Raw genomic sequence first — 20,635 nt, forward strand, 5'->3', positions numbered from 1 at the left:
GTACCCTTTTCTGCAATGAATAACCAACCCCCTTTGTATTTGTGTCTCTTTATGCAAGCTTGCGGCCTACAATAATTATTATCCCATTCAAAGTTAAAATATTATTATTGCTATCCAAGTGGCTAATGTTCCATTACAGTATCTATGAACATCCACTAGCTATAGTTTTGGACAGCAACAAGATATAGTATTACACACATAGTAAGATTCACAGATGTTGGAAGAACTGGGCCGTTATCAAGTACGTCTGCGAATTGATTTAGTGCTAATTTCTTATGATCTAAACACATATTCCTGACATTTGGTTTTTCATGCTATTTTGCACTATCCAGGGCAGATCATGGGCCGTGAGCAGTTCTAACAATCAACCGCAATAAATAGAAATTATTACCGGTATCTACCTTGTATTTGCGTCAACCAGTTAGGTTGATTATAATGCTCGGAGGAGATGGTTAGTGTGTTGAGAAAGACTAAAATAATAACGAGCCAGTAAAAGGAAACTGATTTAACGGCAGCTCTGCATCTTCTTCGGTTGAATCGGTTCCATCGACGCCAGCGTCGACTGGAAGACGGAAGAAAGAATAAGGACTTTAGATTTACTTGCACGAAGCAGCAGGATTATTATTACTACGTTTTGCATTGGTCCTGTCAGTAAGATGTACAGATGAAATGAGTTCCACTTGCAAGTGTATTCTTTAAAGAGTTCTTTATCACGCTGTATGTACAAAACTCTACTTTTTTACCCTCTCACTGATTTATAAACTGTTTGCTCTATTCCTAAAAATTAGGCTCAAAACAGAAATGACCATTGCTGGTAAGCTCTTCCCACTTTGTTACATCAGTGAGTTTTATAGAGCCTTATCAGAGAAGGTTAGGATAATATAGCTTCTTCGATAAGTCTCTTTGAAGCCGCTATAAAAACAGCAGAGGTTATCCTGTGAATAATGCCCCAAACTGCCCCTCAGTGTGTGCAGACAGCATGGGGGTATAGCTGTCACTCACTGCGGGTCCTTCCAAAGTCACACCCCATAATGCCTTGCTGCTGTGGATGCAAAGCATTGTGGGAGGGACTTTGGAAGTCCTTCCTGTAATGGACCACACACGCCAAGGTGCAGTTTGGGACCTTACTAAGTGAGCAGTCCCCACACCGACTCAGGACCCCACTACACTGCCACGAGATCCGCCATGGCATCAATTTATTTTTGGCAAACCCCTTGGAAACACCTCACGGACCCCTAGGGGCCTGCCACCCCCCTGCCATATTGCAGGCTTTAAACACTGCCTATCTTTCTTTGCCTAGCTGTTTTGTTATATTATTTCTAAGTGACGTGATGACCGTGATGAGCTGAATTGTAGGTGACTGACACCCTTTAAAACAAGTAGCAAGTACGGCTAAATTGTGGAGTAAGGCCATCATTTGTCAAATAGCTAAGCTTGAAGGACAATACATTTTAAGATTTGAACTACAGTGCTCCAGTTAAATTCACATTTTTGCTTTCGTCAAAAAGACCTGCGAGTCCCAAACTTTCTACTAATAGGCAAGTTATCACTGTTACATCACAGATATACACATATACATAAATAATTAAATTGATAAATGTAACCTTACATCCCTTCTTCGGACCGGAGAATCCTTATCTCCACCCCTCCCCCCCAGGTAAATTCTTAGAGGGGGCAAGCGTGTGTGTATGTATATATTGGGGGCTATTATGTTTATTCAGGCGTTATGTGTATTGGGGGGGTTATTATGTGTGTTGGGGGTTTCTTATGTATATTGGGGAGGGGCATTATTGAGTTTGAGGGGGGGGGGAGAGGTGGGGGTGTGGGAGGGAGAGAGTACCGGCACCTCTTCTTGTTTTTATTTTTTATTTTTATTACAGAAAGCACTGTCCACACCTATTAGTTTAGTGGCAAATATGATATAAATGTTATGTATGCATACAAACCTGCACTTGGTCTTTGAAATTGATTGACTGTAATAAAAAAAGAAAGATTGTTAAAATGAGTCATAAAAAAGGCATTGTATACTTTTTTTTGTTCTTTGCTGAAGGATTTGTCTTGACATCTCAACACTTTTTGGAACTGTAAAGTAGGATATTTATCAGACACTAAAACAAAACATATGTGATTGCCAAACAATAGGGAATTATGCCATTTTTATTGTGTAATTGTGCAATTATATGTTTCATATAATGAAACATACGTAATATTGTTGCATTAGTATATTCAAATATATTTACCAAATGGAAATAAAAAGCATTACATTAGTCCAGAAAACCTATACATGGCAAGGAGAATATGTACTAAGATCATATTTGTTTTGTTTTTTTCTGCGTCACAAATTCAGTGCTAAAACGCAAGTACAATCCTTCAAAAACAATTGGGAACGTACACTTGAAGGAGATTATATTGGCTATTTGAAATGAATTTTGATGTATTTCATCTGGTTGAATACCTGATTGACGCAATTTAAATGAAAACAGAATGACCTGTATGTTTTATGTATAACTAGTATTAGTAAATATACATTATTAGTGTAATATTATATATAACAGCCATAGTATGTAATGAAATGTCCATGCTGCATCAAATAAATATTTGGTTGATACACAGCAACGTCATTTTCCTAAAAAGAAAAAAAGAAAAATGATTTCCCCACTAGGTGGGAAGTGGGGGGTCTCCAGAGTTGAGCTGCGTTAATTTAATCTCCGGGGACCACCTGCTCCCCAAGATACACACCTCTACAGGTGCTGCCGGTATCTCAACCCTGTTTAAAGCTCCAACATAACGCGGGTAAATAAGAAGCCGGAAGGGATGACGCAGCTTCCTACTGGCCAGCGGGACGCAAGACCTATAATCAGCCATATTGCGTGCCCAGCTGGGGTTGCTACCGGCAGCCCCTTCGGAGGTAAGTATCTTGGGAAGCAGGAGGTCCCCAGAGCTGAAATGAACGCGGCTTGACTCTCAAAAACCCTGATACCCAACTTGGGCAAATAAAAACAAAGTGGGAATGTTGCTTTAATACTGCTTTAAAAATATGAACAGATTTTTTTAGTACATCGACACATGTGCACCAAGCGCAATCCATATCTGTGCGCCAAAATATTTAACTAAAAAATGTGGCTGTTACAGCGCACATTGAGAAAGATAAGGTTGGTACATAGGTGCATAAAAGCCATTTCCATGCACCGATTGCACTCGAAATATGCCGTTTGGCTTTTAGTACACTGGCCCCCAAGTGTCATGGTTTCTACTAAAGTCCTAGCTTGTGTAATGTCATTTAATCAAAACAATCCAAATACAGGTGGAGGAGAGGACAATATTGTCCTTAATGGACACAGAGAAGAGATGCGGAGTTCAGATTTTGGAGATGTTCTTTCATTATCAGAATTAATGCTCTACTTCCCACCAACCAGTTCCGTTTCGTCACCATTTCTAGTAATGAATGTCAGAGTTAATTAGCCAATTAGCCATAAGTGTGTGTCTCTGTGTGTGGGGAGGAGTTCAATGATTCCTTTTATTGCTTGAATATCTTCTAACGCCGTTTGAGATCCTCCATTTTCTGGGTTTCAAGTGTAACAAATGTGGCAACAAAGCAACTAAGATGCATTTGGAGTGTGCTATCCTGATATGAAGGCCTGGATTAATATGTTAAGAAGGAAGTTGCCAATGCTTGTGGAGAGTTCAGCTCCTTTCAAATGAATGGGACTAGCACAGGAGAATGGCTTTGCGGAATATTGAATAAGGGCCTCAGGGTTTTCTGCACTATACTCTGTATCTTCTCTTTGGAGTTATCAGAAAAGCTCATTCAAGTTTCAACCGTGAAGAAAAACATACACAAAAACTCAACTCGGGTTGCAAAGAATAATACGAATACTTACCACATGGTACCACAACAACCAATGTTCTCCCCCTCTCCGGCAACATGCTCGGTAGTTACCGACTCCGTCTCGCTGGTTGGCATACTTGCTGTTACAAAGTAAAACACAACTTTTATTCCAAGTAAAAATGTATTTGAAAAAATACGATAACTTGTACCCCATGTAATTTTCAAATGATTCGAAGTAGGAAAGCAAATCAGACCATACAATTTGCACACTACAGAGGGTTACAATTAGAATAATGTAAATACTTTTACATTGAACATCATTTAGTTACTTGCTTTAGTTCAGCCCTGTTTCTGCTTCTATATACTAAACTAAGCAAATAAATGAAACAATGTCACTGAGCCTCTTTCTGAAGCGCGCAGTAATAATTGTTATATTGCTGGTTTGGTTCAATGCAGCTTTATAATTATTTTATATTGTCCCCTGTAATGTGGACATGACATTTGTTTTCCCAGGTTCGGTATTTAGGTTTGACGAAGTCTTATTGATGAGATGGTGTTAATGACAACAGGGTCATGGGCAAAATAACAGGGGTAATGTAAATATAGATTCACAATGTCTGTTGTTGCCCCTCATTTTAAATCATGGTACTGTAAAAAAATAAAGGACTTTCATAACTCTTGATAAATCACACCAGATCACACCAAAACACACCAAATCACACCAAATCAACCATAACTGATTAAATGTACTTTGAGTCATTGTTATCAAAGAGCAACAATTTTATGACACATTTTGCTTGAAACCACAAATAAAGAAAAAAGACAAATCACATGCATATGTACAGATTTCTCTATCCGTTACATCACAAAAAATGACGCACAATATTTCCCATCACACAATACTGCATTCAAAGGTGTCAGAAATGGCAGCATTTCACTGCCAGAAAGGTTGCAGCGTATTGCTCCGCACGGCATTATTGCCCCTTTGTGCAGAAAAAGGGTGGCTTTATTAGGTGGTGCTAGTCACAAAGACACCTTCTAACACTGGGAGACACCTTCTAACACTGGGAGACACCTAACACTGGGAGACACCTTCTAACACTGGGAGACACCTAACACTGGGAGACAGCTTCTAACACTGGGAGACACCGTCTAACACTGGGAGACACCTTCTAACACTGGGAGACACCTTCTAACACTGGGAGACAACTTCTAACACTGGGAGACACCTTCTAACACTGGGAGAAACCTATCACTGGGAGACACCTTCTAACACTGGGAGACACCTTCTAACACTGGGAGACACCTATCACTGGGAGACACCTAACACTGGGAGACACCTTCTATCACTGGGAGACACCTTCTAACACTGGGAGGCACCTTCTAACACTGGGAGACACCTTCTATCACTGGGAGACACCGTCTAACACTGGGAGACACCTTCTAACACTGGGAGACACCTTCTAACACTGGGAGACACCTTCTAACACTGGGAGACACCTTCTAACACTGGGAGACACCTTCTAACACTGGGAGACACCTTCTAACACTGGGAGACACCTTCTAACACTGGGAGACACCTTCTAACACTGGGAGACACCTTCTAATACTGGGAGACACCTATCACTGGGAGACACCTTCTAACACTGGGAGACACCTTCTAACACTGGGAGACACCTATCACTGGGAGACACCTTCTAATACTGGGAGACACCTTCTAATACTGGGAGACACCAAACACTGGAAGACACCTTCTATTACTGACGCCAGAAGGTTTCTTACGGAGTAGCGCTACTTATTATACATCGCCCTTACCAGCAAACACGGATCTCCCAATATTACACATAATTAACCATTATTTGTCTTGGAAGCCTTTATAGGGATATAATCATATTCAGTTAGTTACATCAAAACGATAGGGAGATCAGAGAAGAATTCACAGGAAAATCACACACAAAAAAGCTTTGATAGTCATGTAAGCAACAATTTCACTGCAACTAAATACAACTGTGTTTTGCACTGGCAGCGATCTTGTGAATATACTAGCTTGCAGGATTAAAGATTTTACAGATTTTAGGCAAAAATAATACAGGCATACCCCGCATTAACGTACGCAATGGGACCGGAGCATGTATGTAAAGCGAAAATGTACTTAAAGTGAAGCACTACCTTTTCCCACAGATCGATGCATGTACTGTACTGCAATTGTCATATACGTGCATAACTGATGTAAATAACGCATTTGTAACAGGCTCTATAGTCTCCCCGCTTGCGCACAGCTTTGGTACAGGTAGGGAGCTGGTATTGCTGTTCAGGACTTGCTGACAGGCGCATGCGCGAGCTGCCGTTTGCCTATTGGGCGATATGTCCTTACTCGCGAGTGTACTTAAAGTGAGTGTCCTTAAACCGGGGTATGCCTGTACTGTTTTACCAAGCCTATTTGGCCGAATCCTTTGCTGTCTCAAATGTGTTGCAAGCTTATAAACAAAAACAAAGGGTTTTTATAGGTTTTAATAAAGAAATACTGTATCTACAAAATGTTGATGCTGAATAATGAAGAAAGCTCTAACACTTTATTTACATTGCAATATTGGGAAAAAATCAATAGAACTCGCATAATGCCAACGGTCCCTATTCAACTTGCAAGAAGTCTTCTTTATAAGGGCTTCTAGCTTCCTTAACCAGAGGAAGACATTGATACAACATGTTTATAATGGGCCAAATTGAGTATAGACAATGCAACTGGCAGTGCTATACTAGGTGGGGCAGTGAGCACAGTGATACAGTAATTACCATGGCCCTGATCCATATCCTCCAACTGTAACTATGTAGCAGGTACTGTACCTGTTTATGTCCCGTACATATTACATTCAGCTGCACCTATTTCTGCCAGTGGCTGCTGAAGCTTTAGCTAATTAAAGCAGCTCGGAGATTGAGGAGTTATCTGCTAATGATCAGTGGGCCAGGTGAGATTTAATATCACTTCTATTGTGTGTATATATATATATATATATATATATATATATATATATATATATATATATATATATATATATATATATATATATATATATATAAATAAATACAAATTTTTATTAATAATATGATCTTTGCATATAGTAAATTGTACCTATTTTTATGTGCCAAATATGCTGATCATATGCTTATTTGGGAAACCTTTTGGGTCTATCGCCAATGTAGTTTTGGAGATAAAGAAATGGTGGTCCCAAATACCTTAGTGGTGGTCCCTGAAACACACTTTAGTAAGCACTTCAGTTAACTCTCTCATCTTCTCCATCACTTGCCGAAGGCTGACATTTACATCTAGGTCAAGTATTGCTGAAAACAAGACTATCTTAAAAAAACACAAATCAGCAGAGCTAAGTGTACGCAGGGTGACTCTCTAAATCATTATTAGCAGGTCAAAATAAGGTTGAAAACCCCTGGTCATGGGGTGCTCAACTCCAGTCCTCAAGAACCCCCAAACGGTCAGGTTTTAAGGATAACCAAGCTTCTGATTGAGCCAACTGTGCTGAAGCAGGGACTGATTGAGCCACATGTGCTGAAGCTGGGATATCCTTAAAACCTGACCTGTTGGGGGTTCTTGAGGACTGGAGTCGAGAACCCTTGGACTTGTCTCATAGTATAGATGCAGGTGAACCTACAGAAGTTTAAATCACTATGCCAACCCTGTGTGCACCAGGCAATGACAAAATTACATTGCATGTCCTACCAGGCAAAAACTACCAGAAAATAGTGTTCCCAGTGTGCATTGCACAGCTGCGTTTATAATATATATTATTATACAAAATGTAAGGGCTGGTATAGATTGGCATAGATTGGCATAGATTGCATTGAAACACAATATTGCCCCTGCAAAACTAAAAATAATGAAATTGCAGGATGCAAAGTGCACTATTCAAATTATTTCTGCTGTCTCCTTTTTTTGAAGGCTGAACTTGTTTTTTTTTTTTTCACGCTTGAAATTTCATGATGTTCAGAGTACAGTACAAGTAATTGGGTCAGATATGTCAACTAAAGCTAAGCTCTACTTGCTGTTTAGCTAAACTGATTTCCTCGTGCACAGAGAGTGTGCTACTGGCTTCCAGAATTCTGCAGGGAATTATTATTGGAGAAATCCAATTGCTTCTATTGTTAACCACATCAATTTAATTATGTATAGTTGTTGAAAAATATACAATTTACTAGCTCTGACTAAACATACTACATGCTAACGCTTACTACAAAATAATGCTCTCAGAATGTTGGCAAAAACAAAAAGGTACAGATATGACTGTGATCTTAAGTAACATCACTGCATCAAATAATTCCACGTTCCATGCATTAAAGTGACAATCATGCATAGCACTGCAAATGAAAACACTTCACAAACTACAAAGCAAAATCAACGTTACCATGTTTATTCGAGCGATTAAAGCATCTAAACAACCCTTTCTTCTTTTCTCCCAGTAAATCTTCGAGCGTTACCCCTTAATTTGAAACACACAGCGTTTCATCATTTCCACAGCAGATGGCAGCAGTGTCGATACAGAAGCATATTACAGAGAGCCACAAGACATTCTATAAAGAACAGGCTGCACTCCCTGGTATAGAACACAGCACCTGATTCATCAAAGAAAATATCCCATTCAATGGGACTGTCCTTGTTTATTCAGGCAAGGTTTATTGCCACTGTATTATAGTATGAAGATGGATGACAGTTACAGGCAATGATTAAAAGCAGCAGCCCACACTGATCTTTTGTGTTAGCAGTTGATTTGTTTATTTACTCTAAGACAGGGGCGGCCAACTCCAGTCCTCAAGTGCCACCAATGGGTCAAGTTTTCAGGATATCCCTGCTTCAGCACAGGTGGCTCAATCAGAGGCTCAGTCAAAGACTGCATCACCTGTGCTGAAGCAGAGACTGATTGAGCCACCTGTGCTGAAACGGAGATATCCTGAAAACCTGACCTGTTGGGGAGGGGGGGAGGGCTTGAGGACTAAACTTGAGCACCCCTGTCTTAGCTGTCGAAGGGGACCAGGCACCATACTGCAAAGCAACGGCAGCAAAAAGGTTAAACTGCACCCATTACAGCACCGACCCTACGTTTTCTCTCTCTTAAAAAACAAACAAACAAAAAAAAAAAACAATTCACCCCCAACTAACCCCAATGTTATGGGATTGCAGCCAGAGCGTCCAGCAGAGCTCAGTCCCCAGTCCCTGAGATACACACTGGTTTAGTTACCAATATTACTTCCTGGTTTGTAAAGGGGATTTAAATGGCCATCCAGCTGGAAGTCGCAACTGATGATGTTGCAGTTTCCTAGTGGCCCAGAGATTTGCCAGCCATTTTGTTTCCCCTGGAAGTCGATCTAAACCCAGTAACTTCACTTTCAAGCATCTTGGTAAGAGGAGACACACAGAGTTGAACATACTGCTGTTTGGCAGCAGGGGAGGCCTCGTTTAAATCCGGAAAAAAAAAAAAAAAACAAGTAGGGGAGACTTCTCCTTTAAGGTACCAAATGTGCCTAACAAATACATTTTTACTATGGGGAAGAATAAGTGTTCGAATGGTACCAGAGGACAGACACATTGTGAATTAAATGAAAAATGTGCAAAGATAAAACCATAGTGGCATAAGCTTATTAAATAACTTTCTACGCTTAGCAAATCAGAAATCTGTAACATGGAAGTCATTATTTCTAACTAAAGATTCAAAAGGAAAGAGAGCAGGGAACTGGAATAAGTATCAGTATTGTAAAAATATAAAAATGCAATAAAATGCCTCCATTAAAGACGAAATAGGCAGCATTAATCAGACATCCCCCGCCAAACTGGATGGGGAGGGAAGTTTCAGTTTCTCCTACAGAAGCCCACTCCGCTACATCACTGCGGCATTCTTCCAAGTGTACTAAACAGAGTTTAGCCCCAGCAAGGAGCCGCCATTCGTGCGGACGTCACAACCGACCTCTGCGCATTTCGCAAGTTAATGGCGTCCTCGGGGTGAAGCAGCTAACATGAGAAACGTACAGGTCAGTTGTGATGTCAGCTTCATGCTGAGGCTGACCTCTGTTTAGGACACTGTTTAGGAAGAACCCCGTAGGGACATAGCAAAGTGGAATGGTGGTCGCATATCAGGATGTGGGAGCTGGAACTTGAGAGCAAATAAATGATGATTGTGAGTGTAATACTGCATTTAGTTGATGTGTCTAGAAGCACATTTAGTCCTGATGCTCTGAGCCGCAGCATTCGCGCCCCCCCCCCCCACGCCTGAAGGCACAGTTTCAAATGACGTTGCGGGTCACGTAACGTGACCCCACAGCGTCATTTGACGCGGGTTGCCATGGCGAGCCATGATGTCACATGACCCCACAGCATCATTTGACATGGCATGTCACATGACCCCACCGCGTCATTTGAGGCCGCATTGCCATGGCGACGCGTCGCTGAAGACCCGGCTGCCTGTAGGTAAGTGAGGTTACAGAGGCCTCACACCTCCCTGGCATTAAATTAAATGCCTGGGGGAAGAGCGCGGGGCCTCTGTAACAGCCCACGCTCCCCCTGCAAATTCTCCCGCCCCCCCTGGGGGGCGCGCCCCAGTTTGTGCACTGCTGCTCTATAAGAGCAGCATGATGAAGATAGTATTTTGTTCCCTGGGACTTGTCAGGGTTCACTAGAAGTTAAGAATTCTGGCCAAAATGCGTTGGAAGTATAGTTGCACATGGAAATCTCCCTATAAGCTATAGGCGATGAACAGAGATTTATTAACAGTGGCATAGAACCTTGGCTGATGCTATAAAAGGCGGGTAGTTCAAGAAAGTTCTCGTGTGCCCACCTTACTTGAAAGCCTCACCCTCCTGGATCATTATTTCTGACCTTTGCTTGCCTGGTTAACTAACCATCACCTGAATTTCAAGTTGTGGTCCTTGTCCTGAACTTGCATTGCAGCTTAATGCCCACGTCTCAGCATTTACCCCTCACTGGTCTTAAATAAAATCGGAGTGCCTTGTTCGGAGAGTACAATGCAAACGGAGGCGTTTCACTTCACAGCATGGCTTCAAAACGCATTAAGGACGGACTCTGTGAACTTCAGTCTCCTGCTGTTTTATACACAATGTATTTCTGAGAACACATCTGCAGTTGCTATTCTCAAGGCATATTGTGCTTGTTTCAAATTACTAGTCAGTTGTTAAGATATTGTGGAAGTATCAACGAAAAAATTTCACTGCACTTTTCATTGCGACATCTGTAGCAACCAACACCATAAATATTTATAAACGCAGGAAAACGGACAGCCTCTGATTTACTGCATCAATATGCACAATCTGTAACCATGCTTGAACACTCACTGCTACCTCTCCCCATATTGTATATATTATTTTGCTACACTGAATCCCACAAAATGTACACACACAACTCAATTTAAAAACTCTACATCCACAAATATATATGTTCTCACACAATAGAGCTTTCATCTGCACACTCCATTCTCTTTGCTAGGAAAACATTTTTACATTTGAAACAATGTGTCCTGTGTAAAGTGAGCAATACAAATACATTAGATACTGCCGCCTTATTTTCCCTAATGACATTACATGGCATTCAAACCTCAGTTGATGTAAACTGATTTAGAGTGACTACTTCCCTTTTAATGCTTATTAGAGGAAACAGCTTGTAAGACCCGGTTCAAAAGACTTACAGGTGTAAAAAAAAAAAAAGCATGTTTTCACTTCAGCTAATCAATGCATACAAAATATGACAGGGTATATCAATATTCACTATGAGATTATATATTCGCAACTAGTAGGACTAATTAGATTTACAGAGATGTTGCCCTTTAATGTAATCTAATTGCCCTATAATAGTTTGATGAGAAGTGCCAATAATGAAACGTACTATTCCGTTTGACCTCTTCGTCGCCCTCTTCTTCATTCTCAGGGTCAATATCTTCAGCTTGGGTGATCCAGTCTAGATAACCCTTGAGGTCCTCCTCTAGCTGCTGCTTTTCACGTAACTTCTGAAAATCGCCTCTAGCTTTTGCCTTCTCTCTTTCCTTGGAGAATTCACTATGCAATTCAGAGAAAGCATATACAATGAGACGTAATTAACACAGGAAATATATAAAAGAGAGTTATACATAGAGCCAGATGTACCAAACCCCACTACATAATGAGAAAAAAAACCTAATTTGGAGACATTGCTTATTTGCAAAAACAAATTAACGAAGAACAAAGATAAGAGCTTGGCATGCAAAGCACTAATTTATTAGCCTGTATTATTATACTAACATCTGTTTATAACCTTAATCTGTAATGGAGCATTCTTATGAATCATATAGATTTATGTCTGAATCATTCACACAGAAGGGACACAAACCAAAAACTATTGTCAAAACAATTACAACTGCACTTAAAGCCCCGCGAGAACACCTGCTCCGATACAAAAAGGAAAAAAAGAACAAGCACACTCATACCACCATTGGCTACATACAACCCTGCCCTGGAGGGAATGCGAACCTCAGACAGAAGTTAGTCAACAGAAAATTTCATAACGAACTGAAGGATGCTGAGAATGGCACTAGACATCACATATTGCAAACTTTGCCAACATATATGCCAAGATCCCTCAGCAATTCACAAAAATAGAATATTCAATGTTAAAGGATCATTCAGCTGCACATCCAGGAATGTGGTATATATGATTCAATACAGCAAATGTTACCAAGGATGCGACATCAATGAAACCAGCCAAAAACCTCAAACCAGAATAGACTGCACAGACACACAATACCACACCATGAAGGAAGATACTGTGCTCCAGTGGGACACCACTTTTCACAGCCAGATCATTCCATAAATCATTTAAAAATCAAAATCCTCAAAGGAATGTTTAAAAGCATCAAGAATAGAGAACATGTGAACTCAAAATGATAATGCTCTTTGACACTAAAACAAGAGGACTCAGGGTTTCTTACACACAGTCAGAATTTTTTGTAATGTTTCTCCCCGCCTGTTAATTTTACCATTCAACCTCCTCTACCACCCCCCCCCCCCCCATCACACTGCTGATGGATGCATGGTCCTATTTCTCACTGTCCCTTTCATCCATTTATTGCCCTGTCTGCATAGTGACCATTCTCTTTGCCATTCCTTTCCTACATCATCTTCCTTAGATTGTTATCTTTTTGTACACATCTGTGTTTAACACATGGAATCTTTTGTAAATCAGCATCACTGACCTGAACAAAGGTGAGAACTCTCGAAAGCTTATCATATATCAATTGATAGTTCAAATAAAAAAATCACCTACAGTACTACTGAAGTACTCGTCTACCTGCACAATCGCAACTGGACTAACACGACTATTTCTACTTAATATATATTTCTACATACATACATACATAAATAATTATATATATATATATATATATATATATATATATATATATATATATACAGTGTTCGACAAACCTATACATTTGCTCGCCCCGGGCGAGTGGATTTAACATCGTGGCGAGCTCCTATTGGCCCAAGCAGCACACGTTTGGTACTATGTGGCGAGTAGATTTTTTTGTGTGGCGAGTAGATTTTTTTGTGTGGCGAGTAGATTTTTTGGTGATTTGTCGACCATTTGTCGACCTTAGATATATATCTAAGTATGTCTGCACATCCCCCTCACCAAGTGGCAACCAATGAGACAGCACATCCTGTGTAATGAGATTGCCCATTGGCTGTGTTAGGTACTAATTACCTAAGTTGTCGATCGATTTGTTCTTCCAGCTTCCCAGGGTTCAATAAATAGTTTGTAAAGAAAAAAAGACAGCGCACAACCTCCCATAGTGTAAAATAGTAAATTATATTACAAATATTTAAGTGATAATATTATGCACGTACAGCAAGGATAAATTAGTCGGACAGGGCATGTTTAAGGTACATGTTACTGCTCTGATGGTAAAGCGAAATCGTCTGGTACCAGCTGTTCCCACGGTTCTCCTGCTCCAGTCACCTCGGGCGACATTTAAAACGGCTGCACAGGGCTCTGATCGGGACACTCGATCCAGGGACACGTCTACTTGCTTGAAGTTCCGCAGGTACAGTGTCTTTATAGAGTGGCTAACTAAGTGCCAAATCAGCGGTATACCGGAACAAGTCTCTCTCACCCTGTTGAACTACTGGCTCAGGGGAATCCCTTACACAGAGCCTCAGACTTCACGGCACCACTTCTGACATCACAGAGTCAATCCGTATGAATGGTAGACCCACGCTGTCTCAGTTTGTATGCCGAAGGCTAACCGGATAAGTCTCCGTAGTATGTGGGGGAGAATACTTGCCCACAAGCTGTTTCAATTACACTCCTACGCATTTCGGCAGTAGAACCAACTTCATCAGGGATCATTTTTAAATTATCAGGGATTATCCCTGATGAAGACAGTTCTACTGACAAAACGCGTCAACGCTAGTTAAAGTTCGGCTTTAAGTACGGATTTTAAATGCTATTTTGACCTTACTTATTTATATTTATTTATAAAAATGTTTTACCAGGATGTAATACATTGAGATTTACCTCTCATTTTCAAGTATGTCCTGGGCACAGAGTTATAAAAATACACGGTTACATTAAAAGAACTGAGGTTATACTGTCAATTCACAGGCATTTCATGGACAGATAAAGTTGGAAAATTGGGTACAAGGGATAAAGGGGCTGGTGAGTTTCAGATTGAAATAGAGCAGCTTTAACATCACCAAACATCAGCGAACGGCAGCAAACGGCTCAAACCCTTTAGCTGTCCTTCGACTGCGCCAAAGGCTGTCCACCCTTGGAGCAATGCAGATGTACACTGGGGGTGTTGAGATTCAATGCAGCTGTGAACACAAATTTGTCTTCTTTGCTCATTAACATTCCAGTGGGTGGGGTTGACGTTCCACAAAGTACAAGCAAATGTTAACCCTTAGATAGTAAACTGTATGTTAAAAATAACAGTGATGGTGTGACATAGTTAAGTTCTTTGTAAGGGTTCTGGTCCTGGATTTCGCTGGAACTCACCCTTACATGGCTATAGAGGTTCCAGGCAAAGCTCTCCCTGAACAGCAATTGGAAGCAGCTGTTTCTGAATAGACTTCAGTTTGCCTTGATGCTACTTTCTGTGCAGCCCTTATTGGCTGTCCATGCTATTTATGGTCAGCCATACCCCCAGGAAAGGGCTGAACATAATTCTTTGATCGCTTTAGGATTTCAGTCCTGTATCCTGTGCTTATCATGTCTCTGGCCTTCATGTTCTGAAGCACTGGATCCCCAGCGCTATAGCTTCATTGTTCCTGTGGCCTGTCTGCATATACCCTGCTTCCAGAGGCCTTTATTACTCACAGTTCCTACCCTGCTTTGGAAATCTGTTCCTGTGCTGAAGCGCTGGATCCCCAGCGCTATAGCTTCACTGTTCCTGTGTCCTGTCTGCATACCCTGCTTCCAGAGGCCTTCATTACTTTCAGTTCCTGTCCTCCTTCATAGGCCATTCCTATGCTGCAGCTCTTACGCTGAAGAATTTTCTGGTACCGACACCAACCTGTGACCTCAACCATCCTCCTGTGCTGCCTACCTTGACCTCAGCGTGAGACGTCGACCATCCTCCTGTGCTGCCTACCTTGACCTCAGCCTGAGACGTCGACCATCCTCCTGTGCTGCCTACCTTGACCTCAGCCTGAGACCTCGACCATCGCTCCTGTGCCGCCTGCCTTGATCCCAGCCTGGATATCGTTTACCCTGCTTTCTCCAACCCCGACCCGGCTACCCTCGACGACGGAATCCGCAATCCGGACCCAGCTTTGCGGTCTTAGGTCAGTGTTTCTCTATCCCCACCTCAGTCCCGAGGTCAGGTCCTGGTTTGTGGCGAGCATGTCCCTTACATCCTTTCCTTTTATTAAAACTTGTGTTTCTTATTAGAGGCCTGCCCCTTTAAGCAAAGAAATGTGTTAACTGAATGTATTAATACCACATTTCTTGTGGAAACGGTTTCCATGACAACCCGACTAAAAAAGACCTAGAAAAAATGCAATGTTTCAGAGCTTAAATTATATATCTTGTCATGTTAAATTTACACTTTTATTGCGCAAATCACAAATAGATGTTTTCTTTCCAGTGTGGGTTATTTTGGAAGGGTTTCAAAAGAAATAATGTGCAACTTTAAAAGGGAGAAATCTGGAGATAAGAAGCAGTTCATCTCTCAATGTCCGAGACTCAACTGAGACGGAACCAAGTTGCCTTTGCACTGAAAGGAATGTCATATTTGCTACTAGCTTGAGACTACAAAAAGGGCACCTTTTAAAAAATCCTTAATTGGCCAATATAAGATTTGCTGAAGTGTTGTGATATAAACAGAAAATGGCATTGTAAGTAAACCTATAGTGTAGATTAATGTTTTTTATTAGAGCAAAAGCATGAATTTAGCTATTTAGACATAATTTAAAGTCTGCAAATGATCCCCCTGTGAGTTGCCTGTAATCATATGCATCAATTTACATCCTCTCTATGGAATGGTGTGGGAGCATTTTTATGAAGTCTATGGAATCCACAGCATGTATTAAAATGCACTTATTTGGCATTTGACTCACTGAAATAGTGACACACGAGTGCTCATTTGCACATCATTACCCAGAATCCATGGCTGCAGTGGAAGCATTGCAAGCTAAGAGATAATAGGGAAGGAAGGGCTGCACACCTGCCTGAGACATGTGAATGTGCTCACATTTACTGTACACTGTATGGTAGAGGGATTTGTCACCCACCATCATTTATATAATGTGACATCAGAACTTTCCCATTACAATGGCATGTTTTGGTCCAGTGCGTCTAAATTTCACTCTTCGGACACCAACAGCTAAATGTCAAACGGGCATTATTCTATATTCCCCCAAAGCGGTTGAACGGACTGTTTTTTGGACAACATTTCCCATTGATTTCAATGGGGAGTTGCATCTGAAAATGGCCCGCTCGGCTGCTTTGGAGGATATAGGATATACTCCTAAATCAGTTTCTCAACACTCTCGGGACAGCCCAACCAGATTATATTTCAGGGACAACCAGCTAATCACACGTTCACATATAAGATAAGTGCAAACAACTGCTTGGTGATTCATTTATTATTTCTAAAATCTGGTATATTCCAGGGATGTCCAGGGCAGAGGATTGAGAAACACTGGTCTAAATGTCAAAGAAAACAGAGAGAAAAGCAAAACAGTGACATCAGTTGATAGTAATAGGGCTTGAAATTATGTGATGTTAGACTTGTCTCCAGTCCAGGGGTTTCCAGTCCCCAGAGGTGTGAATAGCATTTGGTCTGCGGGGAAAGGCAGAGTACCAGGTCCGGTGATCAATGGCAGTCCTCCGGGATACCACTAGCTCTGCCAGACCTGGTGGAGCCTGCCCAGCGGGTGGCATTGAGATAGCCAGGAGAGAGTTGACAGGCTTGTGCATGTCTCTTGGCTATTTCGGATTTCCCGCTGACCCAGCTTTTCTAGCCGGCTTGGCTCCGATTAGCTGCTTGGGATTTTCCCCACGCGTTGATTGGTTGCTGAGTTTTGTGAATGAAACTCAGAATACTATAAGAATCAATGAGCCAATCAGATTTGAATCTCCGGTAGTAAGAGCGCAGGCGGGCTTTTCAAAGTTGCTTCTGTGCGAATAGCAGAGCAACTGGCTTTAATTTCAAGCCAGAAAAGCCTGCCCGCCAGAGCCTAAGTCCTGACTTTTGTGCCCAAGCTCTCAGAACCGATCGTAGCGTACGCGGCTGGGATTTTATGCCGATTTGAGTTCCAGGAGATTTGGACTAACTCGCGGTCAGGAGGGACCATGTTCTCAGAAGAGAACGTAGCGGTGGCGTGGGGAACATTATGCCTATTTAGGTTCCAGGAGATTTCGGGCTAAGCCCCAGTCAGGGTAAAACTCTCCCATAGAGTTCCCTGCACCTAGGAAAGCCTAGTTTCCGACCCCAGTCCCAAAGTAAGTGTGTCTTTTTGTCTGTATTTTGTGTATCATTTTGTGTAAGCGAATTATGACGAATAAATTACAATTTATTTCAATACCTTGTTTTGCTCAATGAATGATCCTGGTAAAAAAAAGTGTAAATAACCTGGTCTCCCGTGACACCCTTATCCATCAATTAAGTGGTGTAGCAATAGCAAGATAATTTTGGAGCCAGAGAGTTAGTAATAGTAACTAAGGATTACTAAGGATTAGATAAACTAAGGATTTGTATTAAAGCACAACCAACCAGTTCCTATTTGCATCAAAGGTAATTGGTTTAAAAATACACTGGAAAATATGGTGCAATGTACTAGGTTGTATAATTAAAAATAATACATTAAGCCTTTTGATGGCAGCAGTAAGTAGCCCTTTCACTTGATTTTTACACGATTAACATAATATGTGTATTTCTATGAAACGGTGACGGTTGTAAACCCTTAGTGAAAATCAAACCACACTACAACATCATCTCTATACCAGTGCTTCTCAACCCTCTCCCCATGGACAACTCGCAACCAGGCCATGTTTTAGGGATAACAATCTATTCACACATTAACACATGGAGGAGAGGGCTGAGAAACACTTATATGGAGTGATCCATCCAAGGTGTATGAAACCAGTGGTAGAGCAGAGAAATCAAGGATTCTCTGAAATAAAATATCTTCAAATCCAAGTTTCAGTTTTAAAGCACTGCTCATCTGTAATACTGTACCACTTGAGATGTTTTATTTTTTTTTTATCTTTCATATTGACTCATTTGGACTGCAGGGACATTCATTCAATTTATGAATTGTGTGATATTTATGAATTGGTCTTTTGCTATATGTGTGCTAACGTTGCTGTCATTAAACATATTTCTAGGATATTATTGCTGGCAGCTCTCCATTAATACAGTTAAGTACGTGTTTATCTTATGCACAAAGTGTGTCTTTTCATTTTCGGTTAATGCAGGTTTTAGTGGCTGGCTTCCACCCCGAGAGTTTGTGTAGCACCTGCAACGAGGTTGTAGACCGTTTTAGCTTTTAAATATGAACATGCAATAGAAAAACTGTAACGCAAAAGGTAATTTGCTAAAGAAAAAAAACCTGTCTATATTAAACTGCTTCAAAAGGAAGTGAGCCAACGGAAAGAACATGTATTAATTAGACACAGGACTATCCGCAGCTTTTGATGCCTGGCATTAAATGTACTGTTTCTATTTTAAGCAAATACATTTGAAAAATATATATTTTACCCATAGTACGCAAACACACTAGATGACTAACTGATTCAAATCACCCTGGAAAAGGAAGTCCCCACACACAACTAAGACTAGTGCCTTCATTTCCATTGTCATGGTTTTAGTAAAGACAGAAAACATTGAACAGGGCACCTTCATGTCTCACACGGATTAGCGAGTTAACATTCAAGGCTCTATTAGTCTATTAGTCGGATTGGTCCTGCAGAAATACAGATGTGTTGTAGGTTACAATACCTTTTAGTAGACCAAATTGAACACTTGAAGAAGAAGCCTATGAGGTGTTAAACTCTGTACACTACATTTATGAAGAGCTATCACACATCGAAAACATTGTTCCCTCTACCTGACTCTCCATTGTGTTTATTACAGAATGGAAACCTGGGGATGGGGGGGGGGAGGGGAGGTTTCTTGGGTCTTAACCGTGGTGTTTTAACCTCCTTGGACTTGCCAGTAAAGGTACCGGCGTTACTTCCTGGGTTTTAAATCTCACGCATCACGAGGGTCATTAGGAAGCTGCAAGGCACAATGATACAGCATCATTCACGTAAGTATCGGGTCCAAAAAGCTGATAGAGTTGTTGTGCTCTGGGAATCCATAGGTTCCCATACTGTATTATAAATATATATTATATATATATACACACACACACACACACAGTCTGTACATCTGCATGTCCCTGTATTGAATCTGATCATTTACAGTTTAAATCATGTGCTGCAAGGGTTCCAGTCAAGGCTTTGGTTGGAACCCGCCCATACCTGGCTGCTGTGGACATTTTGATTACTGCCAGCCTGCTATATTGGCTGCCACTAAATAGCAGCCAGTGACTTACAGACCCTGCCTGAGCATTGTATATGTTTCACGTTGTTCCTGGCCGCCCTGGGCTCTAGTTCCTGAGCCTTATAGTTCCTGAGCCTTCCGTGTGGCTTGCCAGTTCCTGTGGCTTTCCTGTTCCAGAGGCCAGCCTGTTGCTGTGGTTTGCCTATCCCTGTGGCTTCCCTGTTCATTTGGAATTCCTGTTGCTGACCCCGGACCTTGACCCCGACCTCGCTGCCTTCCGCCTGCCCTGACCTTTGCCTGTCGCCTGGATTCTGCACCACTGCCACCAGCCCTGACCCCTGCCTGCTTACCGACTACGGATACCCTTGCAGGATTCTGTCCCTGGGCTCTGGTCGGTTTGTTGCATCCCTACCTCAGCCCTGCGGGTCCACCTCCTGATTTGAGACGAGCACCGTGACGTACAAAGTTTTAGAAACTGGATCTTTACAGTCAATGGTTTTTGTCACCTTGGTGCCTATCAAAACCTTATGGTAAATCTGATACATAAGCAATCCCATCCAACAATTATGGACAAGTCTATGGAATTTGCAATGCGTAATTATGCATTTCATGCAATTTACTGTATGGCATCACAATTGCAGAATTGTATTGTTATAGCCACTATATTCAGAAATGTAGCCTAAGCACTATAGACACGTGTGCATTGGATTCATTCTGACTATTAAGTTCAGCTTGCGTAAATTCGGGTGACTACTGAATAGTTCTGTGT

The 20,635-nt window shown here is 41.3% G+C and overlaps 1 protein-coding gene across 16 annotated transcripts in view; it reads right to left on the reverse strand.

Moving 5' to 3' along the window:
• Nucleotides 1–20,635, reverse strand: part of CACNA1D (calcium voltage-gated channel subunit alpha1 D) — a 214,595-nt gene that overhangs the window by 81,727 nt on the left and 112,233 nt on the right. For all 16 annotated transcript variants that reach the window (XM_075574879.1, XM_075574885.1, XM_075574886.1 and 13 more), the window contains 4 exons: nt 11,727–11,896; nt 3,882–3,969; nt 1,947–1,973; nt 402–562 (listed from right to left, as the gene is read on the reverse strand). In XM_075574879.1, coding sequence (XP_075430994.1) covers nt 402–562; nt 1,947–1,973; nt 3,882–3,969; nt 11,727–11,896 — 446 coding nt within the window. The remainder of the gene's footprint in view (nt 1–401; nt 563–1,946; nt 1,974–3,881; nt 3,970–11,726; nt 11,897–20,635) is intronic.

The sequence above is a fragment of the Ascaphus truei genome, chromosome 17 (genome assembly GCF_040206685.1).
Source record: "Ascaphus truei isolate aAscTru1 chromosome 17, aAscTru1.hap1, whole genome shotgun sequence".
NCBI lineage: Eukaryota > Metazoa > Chordata > Amphibia > Anura > Ascaphidae > Ascaphus > Ascaphus truei.